Raw genomic sequence first — 26,808 nt, 5'->3', positions numbered from 1 at the left:
GGTACTCTTCCAGTGTGTTTTTAGGCCAAATCTATCAAGGCCTGAGATTACTAAAGCCTCAGTCATTTTAATTACAATAAGGAACAACTTCAGTCAACTTCAGATACAATTTCAGCTTCCTTAAACTGCCAATTGTATCCTGACAAAGTTTATAACTGAAGGTTAAAGCTTACTTAATTCAGAAAAATCAAGAAAGACTGTGACTCTAGAAAAGCCTGTGATCACACAGATGTGAGAAACTAAGACAGACCCTGGTTTATTCAGCTTTATGCAGGTCACGTGACATAATTAATTCCAAATTATTTTGGTCTCTGTACAGAAACTTCCAGCAAAAGATTTAAATGATGCAATAATTACCTTTTTCCTTTCATGATACTTCTGACTATGCCTTAATTTATGATGCTTTTAACTAGCATACATGTATCCTGAGGCTATGATGGGTGCACATTTATTTAAGTCAAAAGATAAATCTTAATGAAAGGTTTTTTTACACAATAATTAACGTATTTTGATCATCATAACAGTAATTATTAGACACACAAAAACAGAATCAGATTTCAGCTGAAGCCATGAAGGGTGGAGTAGCAACACTGCCCTATTATTTTGCCAAAAATGATACATCAAAGTGGCAGCAGTGAATCATCGTACACTACTAGGAACTACACCCAGTAAATCCAAGAGATGGAAATATTAGATGCACTAACATCCGTCATAAACTGCAAATTACAACCACACAGAAGATAATATGCAATATGCCTTTTCTCATAGTTACCGAGCCATGGTTTCCTTATACCTCTCCCAATACAATAGCTCTCAGATTAAACAAAACAGAACTTGATATGAAAGGTTGATCTATTTTTAAGAACATAGTTTTATTTTGTGAAGGATTAAAAGCTCTCACCATTTGTCAGATAACACAACTAGGCACCCTTTGTTTTAGAAACCTCTTAACTCCAAAAAACTCTCTTTTTTAATGGGATTATGCACATGATGGGTGTCAAGACCAGCAGTGAAAAAGAACACACCCACTCTTACCTGCTGTCATCCTCCCGTTAGCAGAAATGACTAGTGTTCTGATTTTCTGCCCAGCTATTAAATCGTGCCCAAACACACATACAAGCAGACTGTAACCTGCAGCCAGCCCTTTTGCAATCACACGCAGTAAGGAAGTCAAACAGAACTGAAAATATTTTAAAAAATATCCTACTCATCCTACCTCTGTGTCAGATTTACTTCAAGAATTAGTTTCTCCAAACTAAAAAACGTTTAATACACAAGAGCACCTTTTCTAAAAGAAGATGACAGCAAAAAGAAGGACATAAAGAGTTCCTTAAAGAAAAGGATGTAGTATCGTACCTTTTCCAGTCAAAGTTTCCTCTTGTATTTTCCTCACCGCTTCTTGGCCTTCAGTCTCACTGTTTCCAGCTGTTACAATAGAGAAAATGGAAAATTAGTGATGCAATCAACTTAAGGACAGTGAATACAAGCACACCACTATGAAGAGATAACCACAGTGTAAAACTGGTACAAAGTTTTAAGTGAGAAGACTTGATATGTTATTGTCAGTCAGCACAGGTTTTCAAAGAGGTCTGTACAAATGCAGTGTTGTTCACATTAATTCTGCATGTTTATCTCATTTATTCATACAAGATGTGACCATCTGCTGGCTGGACCAGCTGAATTGAGATGCGAATCTGTGAGCCAAGTGAATTATATCACATCCAGATTCTACAAAAGCTTCACTATAGGTTAGAGCAGACCTCCCCTGACTCTTTTTCCAAAATGAAGAATTTCACAGTTGGAGGAAAGGCCCCACTAGCCTGGCCCAAACACTCAGGAGAAGTTTTACCAGCACTAACAGAAAATGTGATTAAACATCAAATAAATGCCTTCTGTGCCATTCAGCTTGGGTGGACAGTTAACAGTTGTCTGGCAATCATTTGATAATAATTTATATCAAAGGACAAAATAAAAGCACAAGCAAAATATTGTGCTCGGTGGTACAAGTTAATTTTTTTAATGAAGTTTAACATTCTATTTATCCATCCACAAATATTTTCCACAGCATGAGGCATCAAAATACGTATTTTTGTTATCTGAATTGTATATAAATGCTGATATTTCTTATTAATTTCATGAAGTTGCCTTCTCCATTACCTGATTATACAAACTTCTGCCTTGATTTCTATATAGGCTTTATCTTGTGCCCCTTGACAAGTGTCCTGTCCTCTCATTCACTGGTTAGCTATGCAGCAGAAATTTCAGGTTTTCCACTTTTTTTTTTTTTTCCACTTCATTTTTTAGTGACAGAGAATCAGCTCAATCAAAGGTTAAGGAAATATTCACAGCATCACAGAATAAGTTGAGCTTGGAAGGGACTTCAGGAGGTCATCTGGTTCAACCTCCTCCTCACATCATTTGGTGCATGCTCCTATTTATTTTAAGATGTTAGAACATGCTTTATAGTGCTATTAAACTGGATTAATTTGATCTCACAGATAATGTGTTCAAAAAGTAGGAGTAAGCCCTTTGAGACAGGTCATGCGTCATCCATCAGCTGCACTAGCTGCAGGCTCAGAGCACTGAATGGAGATTTTTGGAACAACCCAATGACTTTGAGGAGGTAGGCTAAGGCATTCTTTGGAGGATGGAGTTTTTGCTGTGGTTCTGCAGTAAAAACCAATGATTTGCAGCACACCTCTGTTTTTATGGGATGTAAGAAGACTCATTATTTATGTAAATAGCCAAAATAAAGACATTTACCATTCCAGATACTGAAGAGAAAATAATTCTCACATGAAACCTGAAGTCATACCGGTCTATAACTGTTCTCTATAACTTCCATTAACTCTGGAATTATATTGCTCAGAATGACCAAGAAGGAAAGAAAATAAAAAAGAAACAAACAAATAAATGAACACACAGAAAAAAGCAGACATTTGCAGTATACTCTTCTTGCTGTTGTTATTTTTCCCTTTTAAAACCATCCAGCCTTATACAGAACAGAAACATTCAGCTTGGTACTAATTTCCAGATATAGACACAGCATCAACAAACAAACCCTCCAGTGAAACTGTCATTTCTGGGGAAATCTGTGCACAGGAGTGATGGGCAAGGGATCAATTTTCCTCACAGTTTCACCTCAAGTGATGTACTAGAGTAAGATTTCAAACTCAGTGTGTTATTACACCGGATGGAGTTAGGCTAGAAACAAAACCACTTTGATGCCAATTCTGTGAAGGTCTTATTTGATTCCTCTTTCATTCAGCACTCTGCATGCAAAGAACAGGCTTATTAAAGCCTCCAGTGTCTTGATTTAACTCTCAGTATGTTCACTTAATTTGTTCTTTTAAAAGAGCTTGTTTTCACAACAAATTTTAATTTTCTTTATTTTGCTGTTACATAAATGGTTATTCATTAAAGCTCAGTGCCTTCCAAATGAGCTCATTTATTCATATTTGCATATTTTTCACTCTAGACCACTGGGAAAAAATAATTATTTTGCTAAACAGTAATTTCGAATCTCTGTTTCCAGCCTGATTCAACAGAGAATTTAAAAACCAGTTTCTGGAGGTCTGAGTATTGCAAAATTGAAATAACCTCAGTGAAAGCTGCTACTGTAATAGAGGCTTTTGAAATTCTTCTTTCAAAGAAAATCCTGTAAGAAAGAATAAAGACACTGAGCCAATGACCAAAATCCTTAACGGAAGTTCAAAGACACCAATATTAGAAAGATACCATAAGTCCAGGAGAGTAAACTGTGCTTCTGAGTTAGCTTAAGGAGATCAGCATCCTCTTGCTGAGGATGGGTGGGAAAGGAAAGGGCCATGGCACTGTTCTACTGCTTCTCTCCTGGTAGATACTTCTGCCATCCTCGAAGCAAAGTGAGCAGTAGGCGTGAAGAAGAACAAGCCCCTTTTAAGCACCACATTAATTATTTGAAATTCATAAATACCTTTAAAGTCACCAAGCTAATGCAATTGGCTTTAGCTAAAAAAAAAATAAAAAATAATTTGTATCTTCTTGATGAACAGGAGTACATGGTCTGAACCAAGGATGGGGACAGTTTACTATACAAGGGTCAAATTCTTAAAACTATCAGCTGGTTTAGATCCTCAGCAGCATATTTATAGTGAGTCTTTAAAAAACTTTGTGACACATAGGAGAACCCTCTGGTTGGACTTTTTCCCAATGACTCACCATAATTTTCACATGTTTGACATGCCAGAATTCATCTATGTCAGAATTTATCCATTTTAAGTGCTATAGCATCTGTAGCGTAAGATCCGACTACTCTGTATTTAAGTGGTTTTAAGGGGAGGATAAGAATGGGAAGACAGACCATGTTTTTTATATGCAGTGAGGGAATCTGAACAAAAGCTTTGAGAAAAGGGATTCAGTGTCTTGAGAACTTAGATCATCAAAGTACCCCAAACCATAATAAACTTGCTTTTCATGCTAATTTAAACTGTCTGTTGGGAACTCAGAATATATATAGTTGTCTCAATAACTGTCTATGCAAGCTGTTCAGTGCCCTATTTGTTGTTTTTCTTCTACTTAGTCCCCACAGAATACTGAAAAAATCAGGTGAGCCTGGTTCAAAAACAATGCTGACTACTATCAATTCTGAAAATAAAACTAATGACACAAAAATTTATTCAAGTCTGAATGGATGCACCTGTATAAAACAAGATGACATTTTAATGACATGGAAAATCCTAATTCTTAGCATAAAACTGAAACTCATGTTGGCCAAAAAAAAAAAAAAAAAGGAAAATAGATTTAAATATAATGTTTAGTCCAAAAAATTACTCTTGTCTTCAACATTCATCTACACAAATACCACTAGTCAAAAACATTTATCTAAAGCTGCCACAGAAGCATATAGACAAATTCTTATCAGCGCCAATAGGCTTTGGATCTTACCCTAAAGGTTATGCTCCATCATCTTAATCACTTAAGTAGATCCGAACTCTAAAAGTTATTTCAGGGATTTCAATAGAATTACCACAGAGGATTGCTCAGCCTGAATAATAATGACAAAACCACAGCCCATAGAAACCCAGCTTGGCTGGGGAACGTTTACACTATCACTAGTTAAGGGGTCCTGATGCATCTCTATGTATTCTTTATACAATATTTTTAATTTATTTGAATGTGAAAATCTCTCCAAAAGAATAATTGCTACTCACACTCATAATTTATGGACAAAATTGATCCCAGTAAAAAAGAAAGACCTTTTCCAATTGCTGTTTTGCAAAACTAGAAATTTGTAATCTTGACGTTTCAAGAGAAAATACTGCAGGGGATTATAAAGAACTTGAAAATAGTTTGTGAACAATGATGCAGCCTGTAGAGCTTAAGGTTGCCTGGAGAGAATAAAACCACAAACCAGAGTTAGTAGGAGGAGAATTTCCCAGCTTTCAGCAAGGTAACACAAAAACAAAATACAAAAACTTTTTGAGATAACACCAAGTAGACGAAAACCACCCAGGACGTGGTGGTCCAGAGAAAGACCCGATCCCTCCAGCCCGGATCCTGAGAGCTGCCTGTGCACCAAGGCACCCTCGGCCTGCAGTGAACCCCACTGTGGCAAACCTGATAACCTAATGAAATTTAACAAGGGAAAGTGTAGTCTTGCATCTGGGCAGGAAGAACCCCAGGTTCCAGTATAGGTTGGGAAATTACATATTAGAGAGCAGTGTAGGGGAAAGGGACCTGGGGGTCCTGGTGGACAACAGGATGACCATGAGCCAGCACTGTGCCCTTGTGGCCAGGAAGGCCAATGGCATCCTGGGGTGTATTACAAGGGGGGTGGTTAGTAGATTGAGAGAGGTCCTCCTTCCCCTCTACTCTGCCCTGGTGAGACCACATCTGGAATATTGTGTCCAGTTCTGGGCCCCTCAGTTCAAGAAGGACAGGGAACTGCTGGAGAGGGTCCAGTGCAGGGCAACGAAGATGATTAAGGGAGTGGAGCACCTCCCTTATGAAGAAAGGCTGAGGGAGCTGGGTCTCTTTAGTTTGGAGAAGAGGAGACTGAGTGGTGACCTTATTAATGTTTATAAATATATAAAGGGCGAGTGCCATGAGGATGGAGTCAGGCCCTTCTCGGTGGCAAACAATGATAGGACAAGGGGTAATGGGATCAAGCCGGAACACAAGAGGTTCCACTTAAATTTGAGAAAAACCTTCTTCTCAGTAAGGGTGACAGAGCACCGGAACAGGCTGCCCAGGGAGGTTGTAGAGTCTCCTTCTCTGGAGACATTCAAAACCTGCCTGGACATGTTCCTGTGCGACCTCACCTAGGCGTTCCTGCTCCAGCAGGGGGATTGGACTAGATGATCTTTTGAGGTCCCTTCCAATCCCAATCATACTGTGATACTGTGAAACCCCAGCACATCACCCTCCAGCGCTCCCCACTCACCCCGGCCTCTGACAAGTGCAGCCCCCTCCTTCACCAGTGCCTGGGGAACCTGTCTACTTGAGGTAAACACTCATCTCCTGAATTATTTAGCCGTAATTATGTATCAGTTAATCCCTGAAACAATTAATGACTTTCCAGGGTTTTCAGCCTGCCCCATGGCCCTCCTTCCTCCCCTCTGACCACTTGAATTAATCCAACTTCAGATGTGGTGCCCAAACTCTAATGTATACATGTATCACCAGGATAAGCTTGGCAGGATGGTAATGAATTCTGTATAGATGTATACCATCTGATTAAGGAGTTGCAGAGGGTAATGGTTAGGTGTCTTTGTGCAACAGAATATAAAAAAGATTCCAACTGGAAATTCAAATTAAGGTGCCTCCTCAGAGTAGCATAATCCTCATTATGACTGAAGAGGAACTGATTTCATTGGAGTGCCAGCCTGAAGACAGAGCTTGCAAGAGTACCCACAAAGCCTCAAGAGAAAAACAAAGTTGTATCGGTTGATGTTATGAGGATTATGATTTTGTGAGTTTGCATGGCACCACACAACAAATAGCATGTGCCTAAGAGAGAGGAATGACTGCACCCAAAAAGATTTGAGGATGAGAAATTTGAACTCAGTACAATAAGAGTGATTTAAAAAAAAAAAAAAAATAAAAAAAATTGATAATGTCTTCAATTAAAAAAAAAAACAAAAAAAAATTAAAAAAAGTCTTGTTGAGGAAAAAGGAATGTAGATCTTGAGTGCCACCCACCAAACTCCCAAGTCAAGAATTTGTTATTCAATGAAGGCAGGTATTAGGAAGTGACCTGGTATAAAAAAATCATTGAGAGAATGATACAAAGCTTCCACATGCACAGAGACATCACACGTCCTTTGTCATCCTGTTCGTCATACACAGCCACAATTAAATACCTGTGTTTTTGACATGAAAGGCAAAAATTTCATTCTAAGTGTTCCCTTTGAGAAAAGAAGCAAAACTGAATAAGGAAGAGAATGTCAGTTTGCAAAGAGAAAATAAATCATCGTTTCATCATTCTTGCCCTAGGCTTCAGAAACCCAGCTGTTCCAATGAGAAGGTAAGTAGGGTCCTGTTTATCAAACCAATAACCTGTAGCAGGTACTTAAGGAAAAGGTATAAGTGACAGCATTAATTCCAGGAGTGGTATTTTCCAGTACACTCTCCCAGTAGCAAGAAGCTTCAGAGATTTCCTGAATCAAAGGGCACACCTTGTCTCTCAATGAATCTGTCCTCCATTACGCCATCTAATTGCACTTTCAATTCATTCAAGCACTTGGCCACCAAAGTGTTCAGGGACAACAGGCTCTGTGAGTTTTGACACACTTCATAGAATCCTAGAATCCGGCAACGGTTTGGGTTGGAAGGGACCTTAAAAATCAGCTAGTTCCAACTTCCCTGCAATGAGCAGGGACATCTTCCACTAGACCAGGTTGCTCAAAGCCCAAACCAACCTGTTCCTGAATACCTCCAGGGATGGGACATCCACAACTTCTCTGGGCAGCCTGTTCCAGTGCCTCACCAACCACACAGTGAAGAATTTCTTCTTCTTATCTAATCTAAATCTACTCTGTTTCAATTTAAAGCCATTGCCTCCTGTCCTATCACAACATGGCCTTGAAAATGCCCCTTTCCAGCTTTCTCATAGGTCACCTTTAGGTACTGGAAGGCTCCTTTTAGGTTTCCCTGGACACTTCTCCAGGCTAAACAACACCAGCTCTCTCAGCCTGTCTTCATAGGAGAAATGTTCCAGTCCTGACCATTTTTGTGGCCTCCTCTGGACTCATTCCAACAGGTCCATGTCCTTCATACGGTTGGGGGCCCCAGAGCTGGACACAGGACTCCAGGTGGGGTCTCCTCAGATTAGAAAAGAGGGGCAGAATCGCCTCCCTCAACCCGCTAGCCATACTCCTTTTGATGCAGCCCACTTAATCACATTATAAAGTTGTACATCAGCAGGTTTTTTAGGTTTTTTCTAATTATTTTTTTGTTGGATGTTCTCTAGTTTGTGTACAATAAGACAGGGAATAACCACTTCTCATTCACATTCATAGTTATATATCACACCTTAGTCATCTGTTTGCAAGCGGTAGAACCTTTGTTTATTAGGTCTGCCTTGCACAGAGCCATCCCATTCTCCTCACCATCCCTCTTTTTTTGCAGTTTGACTAAACTCCTTTTGATTATTCACAAGAGGATGAACCTATGGTTTCTACAAAGGAAGAGGGACTTTTCATGTCCCGTTTTCATCTTCTTTCCTGCCAAGTAATAAGATCACATTTGCCTTTATGACTGGCATTAAATATCAAATATGATGTGCAAAGAGCTTTCAACAGTAAATCACAATTTAGATTCTATATAAATATAAATATATAGGTGTGGTTGTTTCTCCTCATACGTAGTATTAATATTTGCATTTACTGACACTGTATATTTATCCATTCCTTCATAACTCAGTCATTCAACGTTGTGTGAATTGTTCCCCATTATTCATAGGGGTTAAGATTTCGCAAGGCACGTCTGGAGACCATCCAGTCCCACCTCCTGCTACAGCTGGTTACCCCAGAACATGTCCAGTCAAGTTTTTAGTATCTCCAAGGATGAAGACTCTCTGGGCAGCCTGTGACAGTGTTTGACTCTCCTCAACATAAAAAAGTGGAGGTTTATGCTTCAATGAAATTTCCAGTGTTTTGGTTTGCGCCCATTGCCTCTTGTCCAGTTATGGGCACAACTGAACAAACCCTGGCTCCATCTTTCTTACTGTCCCCATCAGGTCTTTATACACATGGGAAATGTCCCACTGAGCCATCTCCTCTGAGGCTGAACAGCCCCAGCTCTCTCAGCCTCTTCTTGTGTGTCAGAAGACCAAATCCCTTAATTATCAATAGTCAAATTAATTTGACTATCCTAAACACATCCATGCAAAATGCATCATCTCACTGCTCACCTTTTTTCTGTAACTATCTTTAATAAATGTACTGAACATATGCCTATGGGATCAGGAGTTCCTTTGCTCCAAACCAAAGCTTACAAATAACTCCTAAACATTGCTTTCTGTCTCCTAATCAGTTACTAATCTACAAGACATCTTTCTCTTTTCTCAGGGTAACCTAGCCACTTGAAAATCTTTTGGCATGAACCTTGCCAAAAGCTTTTGAAAAATCAAGATTAAATTCATTCACACAGTTGTTAGATTCTTCAAAGCATTTAATAAATGCTTAACTAACAATTTAAACAAATGTCTAGAAAAAAATTGCACTAACTCTTCCAAAATTTATCATAACATATTAAACTCTGTATTTTTATAATGCCTGACTTTTTTTTCAATATAAAAATCACACTCACTGGTCTATGCACAACATCCTTCCTAAAACTGCTCAACACTCATATTTGCCCACCACACACTTCTGTAGGAAGGATGATTTAGGGTCCTATGCAGAAGACAGCAGTCTTGAAATACTTTTATGCTATTGAGAGATTATGTTTTTAATCACAGTGGCTTGTTTTAGACTGTTTTAAACTCTTTTCTGATGGGTGGTACAGTATTTATACTGAGTTTATAATAATTGCTGTGCTATTTCTAAGCACTGTAACTTTTTTAGCTGCTCATTTTACACCCTTCTTTTAGAAGAGACAGTGAACAGCGGTTGCCTGTACAGAATACATTTTCACACTGAAGACTAAAAATCCATTTGGTTGTTCCTCATAAGGATGCTTCTCCATACCATCGATACGCTTGTTTTCCTCTAGACCTTTCAAACTTTTATGCTATCCATTTTGAAATAGGCAGACCAGAACTCAACACAGCATTTAAGGTGCTGGCACACAAAGGATTCATGCAGTTGAATCAATTCGTTGTCTGTTTTATTTGTTACTTTTCTAAAATTTTCTAATATTTGTTTTGGTTTCTGCAAGCTATTGAGCACTGAGTTTTCATAGAATATTTCAATCCAAAGATATTCCTCCAAGATGATGACAGGGTCAACAGAGAACCCATCATTTCTTTTTCTGGAGTTAAGAATTTTCCCCGTGTCCATCACTCCATATTGACCTACATTGAATTGTACATGCCTTTTAACACTCAGTTTCTTATGGTCTTCCTGCAGTTCTTCACACACGTCCCTGGTCTTTATTACCCTGAATAATTTATAATAATACAATGAGAAAGACTTGTCACTTCACTATCTGCTCCTCCTCTAAAAGTATACATTGAAAGCACGGGTTCTAACACATGTCCCTGTTGAACTCCAGAGGTAACACCCTCTCTACTAAAAACATAAACCTTTATGTCTATGTTCTGTCACAACATGAAATGTTATTGTATGAATGCAGTGACATTAGTACTTATCCTTTGGGCTGTGTAGCATAACAGCGTTTGGAATTTTGCTTTAAGTTTACTAGAAGTCAAATCAAACCATATCAACCCAAATATCTGTCATCCACTTGATAGTTTAGCTCAGTTAATCAAAGTATTTTACTATGCAATACACCTACACAGTCAATTGAGTTACATTTCCACTTTAGATGGTTACTGTCCAAAAAAGAATTCTTGTGGTCTAAGTGTCTTTTCAGATATTTGTCTCTATTTTGATAATAGTTTCAAATGTCCCAAGGAATGCTGTAAGGAGTTTGCTCATAAATAATTAGTCTTAAACCACAGCCAATTATAAAAGAAACCTATGCATTTTACAGGTGGGATGTTAAAAATGAATGAACGTAAACAAATACATATTTTTTTAAAAAAAGGAAAAAGTCTTTTTAAAGCAAGGAAAGTGACTCTGTTCAAACAGAACTTAGGGACTAACGTGCTCAATGAAATTCTTATGGATTTGGAAGGCTGTGTGGCTGTGTATGGCTGTGTGCATGTCCATAGTGTATAAATAACAGACAACACTGTAAGTAGAGTTTTTCATAACCCTGATTACAGTGTACTGATACATTAAAAACTGAACTGAATGACAATTATAAGGCAATCTTTATGCATTTTCTCAATGAAAAAGGAAACCATCATCCACTTTTAAAAGGCTGGTTACATTTTGACACTTCTTGACTAACTCTACAACTCATTCAGTCCTAACAAAACCTGGCCTAAAATTAGGAAAATAAATGTTTTAACAGAAAAAATTATAACTCAGGCTCCTCATACATCTATGTATGGTGAGAAAAGACTATTAAATTATCCCATATAAATTTTTAAGAATAGAAATTAAATCAACCCATCTTTCAAAATGAACAATTGCACCACCTTGATAAGGTTTAATTCTCCTTCTAAAGTCACTTTGCAGTATTATACAATATAAGAGTTGTCTGATTTATAGTGCAGAGAGTCCAGCTTGAAAATCAGAAACTAATATGAATGAAAGAGATGACAGAAATATCTCTTGCTTGGTCTCCCGCAGGGCTTACAGAGGTCACACACAAGTGCTGAGTCTGGTGATGGAACTACATTTGTTTATGCCAAAATTGCATGGCTCAGATAAGTCACTTGAATATATATACATATATATAAAGATAATGAGACTGTTTGCTTCAGAATGTGAGCCAGTCTTAGGAACTTGTGACACTGATATACTCAGACACTAAAGACTGATTACACTGTCCTGAACCTGGTGTTTTATACCAAGCAGCATATGTGTAACATTGTCAAGCTGGAAATCTTTTGATTTTCATTCACCATTATCAGACAGGGTTATCAAAGTTTCTATATTAGATACTATCACACATTTTTTTCCAGCCTTCTTTTATTACTATACTGAGAAAAAGGTCTCTTTTTTAAAGTCAACAATTGTAACATGCACTCACAGAATCCTCTTAAAATCAAACCCCAGTGATGAAGGGTGGAAGGAATATGAAGAGTTTATGCTTCTAATCAGTCTAAATTCAGATACACAAAACTGCGGCCAACACTGTGAACCAGAGCTGAACCTACTGGGTTTTATGACCGGAATGTCTTGTTTTTCAATGTCCTTGCTGTTAAGAGCATATTTATTTGTAAGTGCACACGAAACACCATCTTCAGTGTCATTCACTCGTCAGTAGGCAGCAAAGACAGTGTGTCATTTCCCTTCTCTCCCTGAAAATGAAACTGCAGGATTATTTATCAAGCAGTAAATCGCTAGAAGGGAGCAGGAGCTCCCAGTGTGGCTTCATTCTGAAAACTCACCACTGGCAGTAGCTTTCACAGTCTGTCATGAGATTTTCCTGAGTAAAAGCCCTGCTGACTGTGAGTAATGCTATCGCAGCCTGGTAAATAGTCTCAATGAAATCTAGCAAACAAACCCATAGAAAATTACTTTCAGCATTTCAGTATTCAGGCCAACTTTTTTTTCCCAGCAAGAGCATCCACAGAGGGAGACCATCGGTGGGAGAAAGGACTCATGTGCACCAGTGCTGGGACTGGAAAAGACGAAGCTGTAGAAGTGCCATGCAACTGCTTGCTGAAAATGCTCTGAGTGAGCATACTGCCTTTTCACATGGTGTCTATCCATGTTCCACAAGGTAACATGCTTTCTACTTACTTGTTTTCCTCATTGCATTGGCAAACTGGATTTAAAAGTAAGTTACTCCTCAAACATTTACTCTTCTAAAATGTCAAACTGAGTCAAAATCACATCTATCACAAATGGTGAATCATCCTCACATTAGACTTTCAGGTTTGACTCATTTGTCTGCTGCAGGGATATCATTCTTCAGTGTTAAATATTCCCATTACTCAATGCTTGTAATGGGAAGGAAGCAGTCAGTGAATGGGCAAGAGTGACTGTGAGCTACACAAGCCTCCCTTGCAAGCCCAAATTCTCCTAACATCCAGACTTTTTTCATGTAAGTGCAGGCCTATATATAAACATAGTGTGAAAATATTTCTAGAGTAGAAAGCTTGAGCACACTTGCTGTCTTATTTGAGGCTTAAATCTTTGCTTGTCTGGCCTGAAGCTGAATGTGCTAATGCATGCCAATGTGCCAGCAGGTATTTTAAGCGTGCTCTGGACACTTGGGGCCAACAGTTAGCAACAAGAATGGAAGGTCATTGCATTTAATGTGCTTTTGAGACTGTTTTAATCTTGCAGCTGGAATAAAGCCTGAGACTATCCATTCTACTGACAGGGCTTCTTTGCTTTGAAGAATTTCACAGGACAAGAAGATGGCTGTGACTCACCGGGCTCAGTGCTTAGGTCACTGTTTGCCTGAAATAATTGAATCAGTTGAAAATCTTACTCATCAAATGCTTCCTATAATTAATTTCATTAATTTACAGTTGTAGAGACTTGTAATGCAAATATTAAGGTCAGTGCAATTGAAAAGTAAATGGAAATGTGTGTGTCTGTAAGCACCAGAAGAAGGAGTGGAGCAAAGAGTTAAAATAATGCCCCTCATTGAAAATAAAGAACATGTTTCTAGGACACTGTTCCCGAGTTATGTCAAGGCCACAGCACAGAGGACTTGCCAGCAGATGACCATGCACTCTGCCGGCATGAGGATAACATCCAGGTAGCAGCATTTCACCCATACCATTACCTTTCCTGTTAGCCCACCCAGAAAATAAGCTATAGACACAGCCTGTATACTCCAGACAATGAATAATGTACTAAGAGCTGACAACTCCTAAAGGATACAAAAGATCTGTCTGTAAACTGACGTGTCATTTCCAATCAAGCAGAACCCAGATACAGGATAAGGACTCACTAGCTGCTGCACCTTCTGTCACACTGCACACAAGTGACACTCACCAGACGACATGAGCTCACACCTCTTGGTGCTTGTGGGAGTACGGGTGTGAGTGTGAGTGAATGAGATCTATGAGGGGCTGATTGTGAGTTGAAAAAAAACCCAGCTTATTTAGTGATATTTTAACTAAATATCATCTTCCCTTTCCCAAACATCTCACAGCGAGTTTTGTTACGCATAATATCCTGAATATTAAATGGTATAAAATAAGCCTTCAATGTTCTATGATTCCACAACCCTACGCAAAGAGAGGAAAATTGGCCTTTTTTTTTTTTTCCCACTGAGTAGATTTTTGCAGTCCAACATAAACATGAAAAGCTACTTCTTTAGTGAAATATTAATGCTGACATCATTACCTACATCTAACTACACTAGCTACATCTGTCATCTAGCTACATATACCAGCACCTGCTTGCATTTTGTAAATGCTTGGTTTTGACACATCTATTGAAATATGTACGAAGAAGTGGTATTCCACATTACACCCGTACAATTCTAGGGCAACTCCATTAGTGTTACTGACTGCACTAAAGAGACATGGCTACTATGCTCTTGTTTATTGTTTGGTGTGAGGGTTTTCTTGTTTATTTGTGTTTTTAATATGTGTTTACAAAACCTTAGAGAGAGCACATTCTGTATAAAAGCTAAATAAAATGGCATTACCACTGTGCTAGTGTATTATGAAATACCAACATTCAGTGACTTTAGGCTGTAAAAGTTACAGTGTTTTAGGAAAAAATCTAGCTAAAGAAAGATGAAGGGACCAAAACGTAGCATTTTAAACATATGAGTATTCATAATGTTACATATAGATTTACAACAGTAGCTATATTAGTGCATACATATACAGGGTATTTCAAAAAGATAGACACAATTTGAAGTCATGGTACCTTTGAAATTGGGTCCATCTTTTCGAAACACCTGTATAATACAGAAAGCTTTCAAAAATAGGAAAAAAACCATCTAACCAATATTGTTTGTAGTGGAGAGAAGAAATTGTAGGTTCAGGACGTTTTTGGAGTTCCTACAGAAATTCACCCATCTTAACTTCAGATATCTCAGTCTAACATAGTCATCTTTATAAACTCTTTATTATCAATGGAGATAAACAGACATCTCCAGAAGGTGAGTTGTCCAGTCCATCTCAGACTGACAAAAAAGAACTTCTCATGGTATTTATTTCCTTGCCTTGCCTACAAAGGCCACCTACAGTGACAAACTGAGAAGTAAATGTTTGATATTTACATGGATGAAGTTACAAGGGCTTCCTCTGCCCTTATATGCAGATCATTCCCCTCCACACACTGGAATATTCCTTCCAGGCTTTCTATACATTTCCTCTTAATGAACACGTGCACCCTAACATTGAAGAACAGACCATCCTCAGTAACAAGATAATAAAATATTTTTGTAATGCCTGTATTTTTAAGGTTTTTTTCATGACCTTATTGTTAACTTCTTATATAAAGTAGTCCAGTTGCTGCAAGTTTTGCAGAAAAAAAATCTCATTCACTTTTCTTTGAGATCTTTCAAAGCAAAACATAAACTTAACTTTACTTGTGCTAAATGTTAGTAAAACCCTCTCCTGCCTTCATCTGCCTTATCTTTACTTATGCTGAAAAGAAAATATTCCTTAAAATAAAAAAAAAAAAGTTTCTGAAACAAAAACCCCATTCACATTAAGAAAATAATTACTTTACCTATTATAACGTGCATGCCAAGTCTTGCCAAATGCTTCACAGTTTGGTAACCAATTCCTTTAGCACCTCCAGTCACTATGGCAACCTTTCCATTTTGTGTAGGGAAAACTATATTAAAAAAAAAAAGAAATATTTCAATGTTAGTTCATAATAGTAAGATGATTAAGAAGTTAAGATATATTTTAAAGAGGTGTAAGCTCAACAGATCACTCAAGCCAGGCCAATAAGCAATCTCAGAAGCAAACTCTGTATGGAAATAAAAACTACTGAGCATCCACCATTATTTACTATTTTCCAGTTTTAACAGTTCATGAATGACTGAGCTTAATAACATGAAAGACAAACAACCAGTTCAGAAAGTTTCTCATTTCTATTTGCATGCATTTCATCATCCTGCAGTGATCTGGTCTTTAAAATTTTCACCTTAACTTTGTTACAGAGGAAGGTGGCGACTTTTACAAGTCAGCTCACGGATGGTTTACTTCATGCATACAGGGAAAAAAAATTCAACTGGCAGCATGATATCCTGCAAATCTCTTGACTGACAAAGGATAAGTCTCTACCAGCAACACGGAAGAAACAGACAACACTTCAAAAATGATGCATCTAAAGGGCACATGTCGGCTGACCTGATCTACCTGCATAACTGAGCACTCTCCCTCTTGAAAATCACAGAGACCTGGCCCCCAAAGGAAGGAGAGGGCAATTTTTTGCATAAAACCCCCACCTGCTTTTCCCACCCACCCCAGCCCTGTTCCACAGAGGCCAGCAACACCAATGCCCGTGGCTGGCCCCACACCACCTCAACCCCGACAAGCACCCCTTAGCCCAGGGTGTACTCCCCAAATCCCCCCTACTAGGGATGGCTTAGACCCACAGCCGATGTCTCCTGTGTCCCCAGGCAGCCCTCCAGCTGCCCAATGAACCAAAAAGTGGCTTGGACAGACCTGACGGGGTGGTCGCCATCCCACCTGTGTGCCCTCACACCAGCCATGGGCTGCCCAATGCGCCCCTCCAAGATGGAGGGAGCCCTCCCACCAAAGGAGAGCAAAGGTCTTTTAACTGCTTGGAGGGGGCATGATTTAGGTCAAATATCAAATATTATTTTTTATGAGGTGGGGATCTTTCCTGTGAAGCGTTATGTGATGTCTTTAGGTGACTGAGGTGAATTTCTGTTTGCTTTTCAGAAGCTGCTAGGTATTTGTACAGGGAAAACGGCGCTGAATATTTCATTTTGCTGTAGTGCAGTGTCTGTAGGCCATGTTATAGATAACAAATATTAAAAAGATGCCAACTTTCATTTATCTTGATTTCTAGGTTTTTAGGGGATTTCTTTGTTGTACAACACAAGCTCATTTCTTGTATCGTTATGAAACACAGAACTAGCGCTCATACAAGGTGTTTTCTTCACAGCAACTTCAAAAAGGACTCATCTTTCACCTTTTCTGAAACACATAACTGTTTCCAGCACAATTCCACATGAATTTCTGTTCTCTTCAGGTAACGGCATAATTCTTCCCACCTATGCAGAGCAAAAATGGTTTGCAAGTATTTGAAAGTTAATTCTTATTACAGTGATAACCATGCATGTAAAATATATAAATCAGGTTAAATACAATTTCATCAAGAGCTTTCCTAAAGGGCTCTAGTTTAGTTATAAGCAGTGCTGCAATTTCCACAAAAATATTTCTTATAAAAAACTCTATGAAAAATGCCCACTTTTTTTGAGAGTTAAGCCTAGAAATTAAAGCTAGACTTGACACTAAATACTTAGGTAAATTGCCTGCTCTGGGTAGTGTTTTTAAATTGCTTATTACTTCATCAGACTTGACCTTTTTAGATTATGTTTTCCTGGTCTGTTCTCCATCAGTGAAGCAGTAAAGGAAAAAAAACATGTTTTTGCAGTTTGCAAAATGCAGACAGAACATAAAGACTTAAAGAGGAAGAAAAATAAATGTTCACAGTGTGAAACAAGTTGTTGTCACCTCTCTGTGAACAGCCCTTGTGTCCCAGCGTTACTGGATACACTTGAAATTTGGCAAGGACAGATAATCTCAAGCCCTTTCAGACACGGAGTGAAAAATCAATGCCTGAATGATTTGCGTCCATAAAAAGGGGGACCGGTATGTGCCCACTGTTCAACATTTTAGACCACGTGAAAAAAGGAACACATTGCCTTGTACCAAAAATGTGCTGAGAGAAGACAGGCCTTTCAACTAGGAACAGGGCATTACTCTTTGTAAGACAGCAGAGAAATCTGAAACAAACAGCTTTTTGAGCTAAGCACTCAGAAAGTTCTGGACTCTGAGAAATGAACTCTTGCAAAGAGTCAAGTCCACGCTGCAAGAGCCATTCTGAGGAGTTGAACGGCTGTAAATCCATACAGGGAACACTGGCACTGCCTTGGGGTTAAAGCATGAAAGACCACTTCTGGTCATGACAGATACATATGTGAATTTTGCATGTGGCAACTACATATGTATTTGTAAAGAAAATGCCATCTAAAAGGTAAAAATATTAACTGAAGTCCACTGAGTAATTTTCTTTTAAAGTTTAGCTAATCCAGTCATAAACTAGATTGAAAATTCTGCTGACACATGATAGAGCCAGTTGCAGAAATGTGAAGTTTGCATCCTCCCCAGAGCTCTCTCTGCCCATGCATCTTTCATCCCCATTTCACCTGCCCATTTGGGTACAGAATTGGGAGAAAAAAAGGAAAAATAAGTCATTTCCATTTTTGTTTATTTCACTATATCTGGAAAAACATATTTCAACACTAACAAAAGGAATTTCCTTAAGAGAAATTGCATTCCTTTGGGCCTGAGTACCTTTCTCCTCTTCCACCCCCCCACCCCTCCTCTTGCTTCCTACCCTCACACCACACTGCCAACCTGATATTTGGACTTCATATTTTGCATACATGTCACTGCAGCTCTATATCTACCCATTGAATAAGAAGACATTTTGGTGAAAAATTAATTCACTTCGAAGAAAACAAATGAGAACAAATGAGAAAAAGAAGTCAGGACTAGGAAAGGGGCAATAACCTGAACAAAAAATGGGAGGTCAGAAGAGCAAAGTGGTAACAGGGATCACTGCAACTAAACGGTGTCTATCAGAGCACAATGAAAGAAAATGCTCAGTCCTATCCTGTCCATGAGTGGTCAAAGACAAGCACAATTTTTGGTCCCAAAGGCCACTCAAGCCAGGAACATTACCAACCTGCAACAAAGAGCATGGCAGACGGACAAAATCCACCACAGAGATGCATTTGGTCTTACAGAGAGCTTTAAACAGGCCTATTTGCAACAGCTAGCTCCAAGGAACTAAGAAAGCACCCAGCGAGGGAGGAATGAGGGCTGCAGACACATGGATAAATGGCCAGTATCCATTTTATTTACAAGTACAGTGTACAGCTTCCACAGAACATGGTTTTGAATTGACACGAAACTGCATGACACATCTCAGCAAAAATGGGACACACAAAGAGAAAAACTGAAATATAGCTTTGCAGTCAGGAAAAACAAACAAACAAACAAAACAAAACCCCTCAATTAATTATTAATTTTTATTAATCTTAAATTAATTTTAATCTGCAGAAAAGGTCTACTGCTTCCACCCAGACGGGCACCTTCATGTAAAATGAATCTTTATGAGAATGACACACTGTTACTTCTTACATCAACAAAAGTGGGCAAGATGGAACTCAGGATGCATGTGTAAGCCACTGGCAACTACAGTGAAAGGCAGTTTATTGGTGCCCTGTTCCCACTAGGACTCCACCGTTGAGTATAGTTTGCAAAACGCCCACCTTTTCAGCCTGAAAAGATCTCTTCCACAATGCAACGAAACAGCAAACTTGCAAAGCAGACCTGGGCTGAGCCTGGTTTTCCAGCAGATACTGGTTTATTTTGTGTGAAAGGTTGAGCCGAGCGTGGCGGGAGGCTGGGAGCCCCCCCAGGCAAGAGGCAGTGGGGACCCACCAGCTTTGCCACACCGAGGAGCTTCCCTCTGGCGCTTCTTGCACCTCATTTAAAACACCCCAGCTCGCTCTCTGCCTCTGCTCCCGGTAAGCGGGTAGATACTGATCTCAATTACAGAGGCGTAACGCCAGTGATCTCACCTGGGACATGAGAACCCTACAGTCCCGCTGCTAATGAAATCCCCTGACCAAGCACCAGCTGCTAATTTCCCTTTGTGTTCGAAGAAACCAGCCTGCAGACCGTAAGTGCTGCTTTATCACACCAAAGCCAGAAAGGCTTCTCCCAGGCTGCTGGTTCTGCCGGCATCTCAACATATTTGGAAGAAATAAGCCTGTCAGTTTTGCAAGTGGATTAAGCTAAAGAAGAAAAATAAGGCAGATTTATTCTGTAACAAATACATCCAGATATGAAGCTATTTTAAAATAATTATTGTCCTTTTAAATATATTTCTCCTTAATCTGAAATAACTTCCGTGTACAGAGACAACTTCACACTTTTAAATATATTTCTCCTTAATCTGAAATAACTTCCGTGTACAGAGACAACTTCACACACAGTCAATACTGCAAAGAATTTCAGGCAATTCTGTAATTTTTAAAAATAATAATTTTCAAGGGACTCTTAAAGAGGGCTGTCAAGATATCTCTGCAACTGCCAAGACTACAGAGAAATAAATCAGACTGGAGACCAGTATTCATGACCACTTCCATTTCAATGACCAGCTCCTGCCAGCAAAAATCTCAACTCTGGAGTAAGCATGGGGGTAACTGAATTAGCCAATTAAAACACAAGCATTAAACTTTCTTCCTTGCAGAAATGTACTGTGTGAACACAAACAATGCAAATCTCTGAAGAGCTCCCCTTAAAAATTGCTTGCTTTGGTTTTCTGCAATCTTTACAATACAGCCCACTTGAAGAAAAAACATTTTTAAAAAAGTATTAAAAGTTTATTAAAAGCAAATTGCACCAAATTTTTACAAAGTTCCATCTACTACTCTATTAATCCAGCATCTGCATTGCGGAACATTATGAGTCATGTGGACATTAAAAAATAATATCTTCATATTAATCTCTTCAGTAAACCCTCTTTTTAAGACATTGAAGGCCAAAGGCAGAATTTAGATTGTCTCCATCAGTCTCCAGTCTTTATCAGGCCAGAAAGATGAGCAATGCTGAAGGCATCTGAAGACCTTTGCAAGAGGCTCCTGATGAGAGGTCACCCGAGAGGCGCCACACTGGGCCCTGCCTGCACCTCCTGAACAGGGCACTCAACACAGGGACTTCTGTGGCATTTGTGTTTAAGAGGCCCATGCAGACAAATCCTAACAGTTATTTTTTTCCTTCCTCTTATAACTGAATAATGTATATGCAAATAAAATGCCTGAAGGTAATTGGAAGAATCACAGATAAAATATTTTTTTTTTTAAAAAAGGAAAAAAAAAAGAAAAGAAACCACAATGAAAATTTAGTTTGATGACAGAATAACGAGTGCCAAGTTTGGAGCTGTTGCTGTCTAGCAACACTGAGTGAGAAAAAGAGGGCAAGCTGTAATTGTCAGTCCTCATGTAATGCCACAGGACAAGGCACAACTGGGGTTTTCTAGTCAGCTGAAGAATTCATACAAATCAGTCTGCTACCAAATTACTGAGTAGTTTTTCCTGACCCAAAAACCTCCAGCTCTTTTTCCCTGATTTCCACTGTGGCAGTGCTAAGATTATAGCCATTAAGGTCTTTTCCAAAGCAGATGTAGAAAAATAATTCATTTCCTACTCTGAGAGTCAATCAGCAGGCTGCTGGGGAATCTACGCAGCTTTGAGCAATAGTCTTTTGTGGGAGCCTTACAGTATCATCTCCGTAAACTTCTGGTTTGGCAGAAGATGAGTCACAGGGGTCCAGGCTCAAAAAAATCATTCCAGGACTATCGTGTCAGAAGACAATTTAAGGTGTTCAAGTCCCAAGGAATAAACCAGACAATCTTTTTTTTCTTGCAGACACCAGCTTCTACCAGCAGAAAAGTTGTGGGTCCTAAGCCTGTCCTAAGCCTGTGAGGATGATCTTTCAAATGCAAATGGTCTTCCCAAATTTGCACACCAAAATCTCTTCTGCCTCTGCTGCTTCCTACCACTTTCCTAACGAACATCAATATGCAATCAAGATTGAAGGCTTTTAAGGCTGGAAACCAGGTAGGTGGCAACCAGCCTGACTAGTCCTTCTGTGAAAAGGTATCTTGCTGCTTTCAGCAGTTGCAAGCCATCAGACTTTCCACTCATGAACAACTGTCATGCACACATGCAGATTCACTGGCATACAACCAACAGCTCCAATGCACCTTGAATCGATGGACAGATTGTGGAAGGGTGATTTATTTGTCCAGGAAGAGCATCTGTTTCCAAGCACAACTGGAATTTTGCATCAGCTGGGTGACCAGTCTCCTAGTTTTTGTCTTACTTTACTTCTGCAGAAGAAGTGAAAGGCGGGAATCAGAAGGAAACGGAGGTATCAGGGACAGGCTGGCTCTGGAGTTACTCATGGGAAGGGAAAAGTGTTGAAGAACCAGAACAGCAGGAGAAACCAAACCATGGAAATGTGTTCCTTAGCCTACAAATGCATAGTATCTTAAGGTGCTATTAATGGAACAGCAGCAGCCAGATGGCCGTAAGACTGTCAGCAGCCAGGAGAAGACCTGTTACAATTGAAGAAGCCTCCCACACAGCCACCGATAGGGAAGATGGATTGTTAACAACCGCTCTCAAAACCACAGCAAAACCCCTGGCTTCCATAAGATCCAAGTTTCCATTACACGAGGTACACACAGGTCCTAAAACACTGCACACCAGGTCCTAAAATGCTGCATGTCCATGAACCAACAATATCTCACACTTATCCATGCTGAAAACTCATAACAGCTCCATGTCCTGTATTTCAGGCTGGGATATCCTACATGAGCCCACATATGTAGCCCATGTCCTGTGAGGCGGACATTTCCACATTTGGCAGCGCCCCCACACACACGCAACACAGGCCAGTTGCTGGACCAGCAGCAGCAATTTGCCTGGGCTGCCTGGAGATCTGGGAACCCAACCCATGCCATAACTCAAGCCAAGGCAGCAGGCTTCCACCAAGCTGCACGAATGGCCAAAGTGAAGCAAGGCAGCAAATGACACAAAAGCAGGGGGGGCCAGCAGCTACACCAAAGCAGTGTGGTCACCCAGCTGAGAAGCTAATGTGTATCTTCATCCTTTCCCAACCTTGTCAACACGAGAACAAGCAATATCTCTTCAGAGTTAGCAGCAAACATCTGCTGAGCCAGACTAATGAAATTTTTTTTAATTGCCAAAGAAAACAACCAAAAATTACAAAATTTTAAGCCTGCTGTAAGGTTAGAGCATTTGGTTAGCTTTTTGACAAGCATGTCAGCTTTCTTATAGGGACAAAGTGATAACATTCGCAGGCAAGATGACAAGCCCTTCACAGAAGCTGGAGATACAAGTTCCCAAAATCAATTCCAGTACTCATCCCCAGATATCTCATTTAACACATGGGAAAGCTGTACTACAAAGGATTAATAAGCAGAATAGCTCCTCCTCCCTCTTATTTTTCATCTCATTAACACATTGAGGAGCCTTGGGAGGTATTATATAGCAACAAGTATTACTGCAGTTCAGTATATCAAGATCGGAGCACCAGTATCCACAGTAAGACCTAACTATAGTAAAAGAAATCCACATATTAGAAATATGGAAGATCAGTTGGTGCAGTAGTAAGAAAAGAGTTATGGCATCAGCATTACAGGACTGAAATAAATATATATATATTTCTTTTTGCTAGAGGAAAATAGCAACACCCTAAATAAGGCAGCTTTTCAGAGCAACAGCTTTTGGTGCTCAAAAACCCAAGCCCTGAGATACAGGATCTCTCTAGCAACAGCTGGAAGGGGGATGAAGAGCTGCACTAAAGATTTCATTTGCATGACACACCTATCTACATTTCTTCTAGTGATTCTTGGAAAGACAGGATAAATGCAGATAAAGGGAAAAGTGTGCATGGAAGGCAGGGTGTGGAAAGGGGAGGAGGAGGAAGTATTAGACTCTCAAAGACACAAGAAAAAGGTTTTTTTTTTGTCAAGAAGAGGTCATTTTCCAGTGCTCCAACACCCTTTCCCCTCTCTTCACCTTCCCCTCTACTTCCAAGTATTTAGCTGAAAGGGATGCATCTCTAAGCTAATTAATATGCCTCAACGATAAATCTCTTTGTCCTCAAGGCAAAAAAAGGCCCAGCAAGGAGACCCGCACAGACCAGTTGGCCTATGGCTTCTTACGGATGCAAATCAACCATGGTTTGGTGCAGGGAAGATGGTGTAAGTCAAGACACTATAACCACGGATGGATAGAAAGGTAAGCTACGACTATTGCCAAAGTCATCTGAAAAGCATTTCCTCTGCACTTGAACATGTATTTCCAGTGCCCTGTTTTCTAGAGATGTGACTAGTGTCTGCAACTGAAGAAGTCCTGCTGGGTTACAAGAGCCACGGGAGGCTGCATTTTCACACATCATCTGACTACAGTCTGAGTCCTTTTGGTTTATTTGTCAAACAGGACCCTCACTAACATTGCTCCTGGACTTTGCGATGCTGCTAGATTTGCCAGAAGGCCTGCACAGAGAAAAAGAAAATTGCAGTTTCAAAAACAATATAGACGGTAATTTTCCAAACCGATATAAGTTGTCTTTTCTCTGACTGTGAAGAACATTTTCCTCCAATCAATCCTGTGCAGACCTTCTGCATCAGGCTCATTGATCACATGAAGAAAAAAGGTGAATGTTGCCTCCTCCAGAAGGAAGAGGCTGAGAATGGAGAAAACTAAAGAGGATGGTTAATCTGGGAAGTTTTCTTGCCATTTCTAAATTGAGTTTCTCTAAGACAATGGGAAACCAAGCTGCATTGAAAAACGGTTTGATGAAGCACATATATGATCTTTTTACAATACAAGTTCAGGCTGATTTTTACAGGGAGATATTATGAAATTCGATCCCAACGAATATGGAGGTGCCCTAAGGTAAAAGAAAGCAAAAGGAGAAGGGAGGGTGCAGTTCCCGAGTCCTAAATCTGGCCACGTTTGCCGTTCTCAGGTACTTTGTTCCTTTAGCCAAAACTCTTCTAAAGATAAGAGATTTGAATCTAATTTTTATGACTGCCAAATGGATAAATTGAACACACCATTATACAAATCAAACAGTTGGAAAATACCACAGTACACTATTAAAATCTGCTAAAAATTCATCAGGAATCCAGGTTTGCCCACAACCCGCTCTGGAAGCAAAGTTCCCAACTGAATGTGTAGGAATGGGAGAACACTCGATCCCTGGGAAGGCACAGAGGAAGACAAAGAAGAGATAGAAAAAGAAATGAGAGATGGAAAAGTTGCCTTAGATCTACAGATATAAATTATACTAGTGAAATCACAACTCTGCAAGTTCCAGGTTGGCATCAAGCAACTTCTGCCATCACAAGCTAGTCCTTATCTCAAACATCCTTGTTATTCCTGGCTTGAGCCAGGTTTTTGCTGGAGAAACACTGGTCTCAAGTAACAAGGATATTTCAGATAAAGGCTGATAGCACATATTGACAAACTTGTGCAATAATATTTGGCACAGGACTACCCACTGGTGTTACACCACACATGGTGTATTTTGCTCCACTGTGCAATCATTTTGTCTTGGGGATAGACGCCAACTAGGGATTTGGATGAGGCCATAAAATGCCACCATTGCCTGGAAGAGAAGAGAGAGAGAGCTTTGCTGTTCTTTGTTGCTGTACAGTCAGATGCAAGAGGCATGTGGGACATCACCTCGCTCCGACAGGACCAGCAGCTGAAGGGCAGTGTTAATTTGGCTCAGCCGAGGCCATCAATAGGTGAGCAGCCCCGGCTTTGCTCACAAAAGGTACATCACAAAAATCTAATGTGGGGTTTTGTGAAACAAGGGCAAGATGGTTGTTGCAATCATGTGAAGAAATCACAATAATTCCTTACAGTATACTGCACAGCCACACCCTACATGTGAAAGACTAATGGATTTGTTAAAAATATCAGGAGAAGAAATGCGAAACTAGCTCCAAGAAGAAAGTACCCATTCCCTACATATGCATATATTTAAAGGATCCATTTATCCATATCATTTCTTACATGGGAAAATACTATCACAAGAATAGAAAAGGACAGATTTCCATTTGCCATGTATTCTCTGCCCCGCTTATCTTTCATTCCTCTTATATATTTACCTATTAAATCTTTCTCTTTGGCTTTCTTCTCTTTCATTGCAGTCACAGTAAAGACAGGGAAGTTATATACAGGTGTATCTTTAAATCAAGAAAAAGTATCTGGTTATCTTTTGAACAGATTTACTGATACTTACTCCCATACTCCCTCCCTCTGGGCAAATGTAACTGTGCAATACCTCAGGCAATGTCATTTTATGTAAAACTCCCCGGTGCTCTTCAAGTCATGTCATCTTGTAATTATCTTTTTTTCCTGTTGTGAAATAAGAGATGAAAAAGAGGAGCTCATCTCAGGAGATTTAAATAGGGGTAATGGAAATAGCTCTGCATAGTCTTATACCTCCAGAAAGAATTTTCCCATACTGCAAAAGTTAAGAGACATTAGAAATCTTTTTCATTCTGCATCAGGAGAACTGAAGACTGTCCAGGCTTCAGCCTGTTACAAAAAGCTAACAAGTAGATGCAGCTCCATCTCAGAATGGTTTGTATCCCTCGAGATGTAAGAAACCATCTCAAGTCCTTGCTCTCAGTCGTACCCCAACCATTAAAAGAGTCTTCACAATCTAACAGTGTAAAGCTCCAGCTTCACCAAACATCTGCCACTTAAAGACACTCTTCCTTCCCCAAAAAGTCCCCAGTAAATGTAACATTTCTCCATACCATCCTCAGAGATCCAGTG

General features: G+C 39.5%; 1 protein-coding gene across 4 annotated transcripts in view; it reads right to left on the bottom strand.

Annotated features, from left to right (window-relative positions):
- The window catches only part of DHRSX (dehydrogenase/reductase X-linked), a 170,137-nt gene that overhangs the window by 116,029 nt on the left and 27,300 nt on the right, over window positions 1-26,808 (bottom strand). For 2 of the 4 annotated variants that reach the window (XM_065074416.1, XM_065074419.1), the window contains exons 2-3: window positions 15,873-15,980; window positions 1,357-1,425 (exon numbers count right to left, since the gene is read on the bottom strand). In XM_065074416.1, coding sequence (XP_064930488.1) covers window positions 1,357-1,425; window positions 15,873-15,980 — 177 coding nt within the window. Of the gene's footprint in view, window positions 1-1,356; window positions 1,426-15,872; window positions 15,981-17,312; window positions 17,395-26,132; window positions 26,185-26,808 lie in introns of those variants that run through there. The other 2 variants (XM_065074418.1, XM_065074417.1) reach the window with 2 other exon arrangements.

Source organism: Columba livia, chromosome 1 (genome assembly GCF_036013475.1).
Source record: "Columba livia isolate bColLiv1 breed racing homer chromosome 1, bColLiv1.pat.W.v2, whole genome shotgun sequence".
NCBI lineage: Eukaryota > Metazoa > Chordata > Aves > Columbiformes > Columbidae > Columba > Columba livia.
Note: the sequence above shows the minus strand (reverse complement) of the source record. Positions and strands in the feature narration are given on the sequence as shown.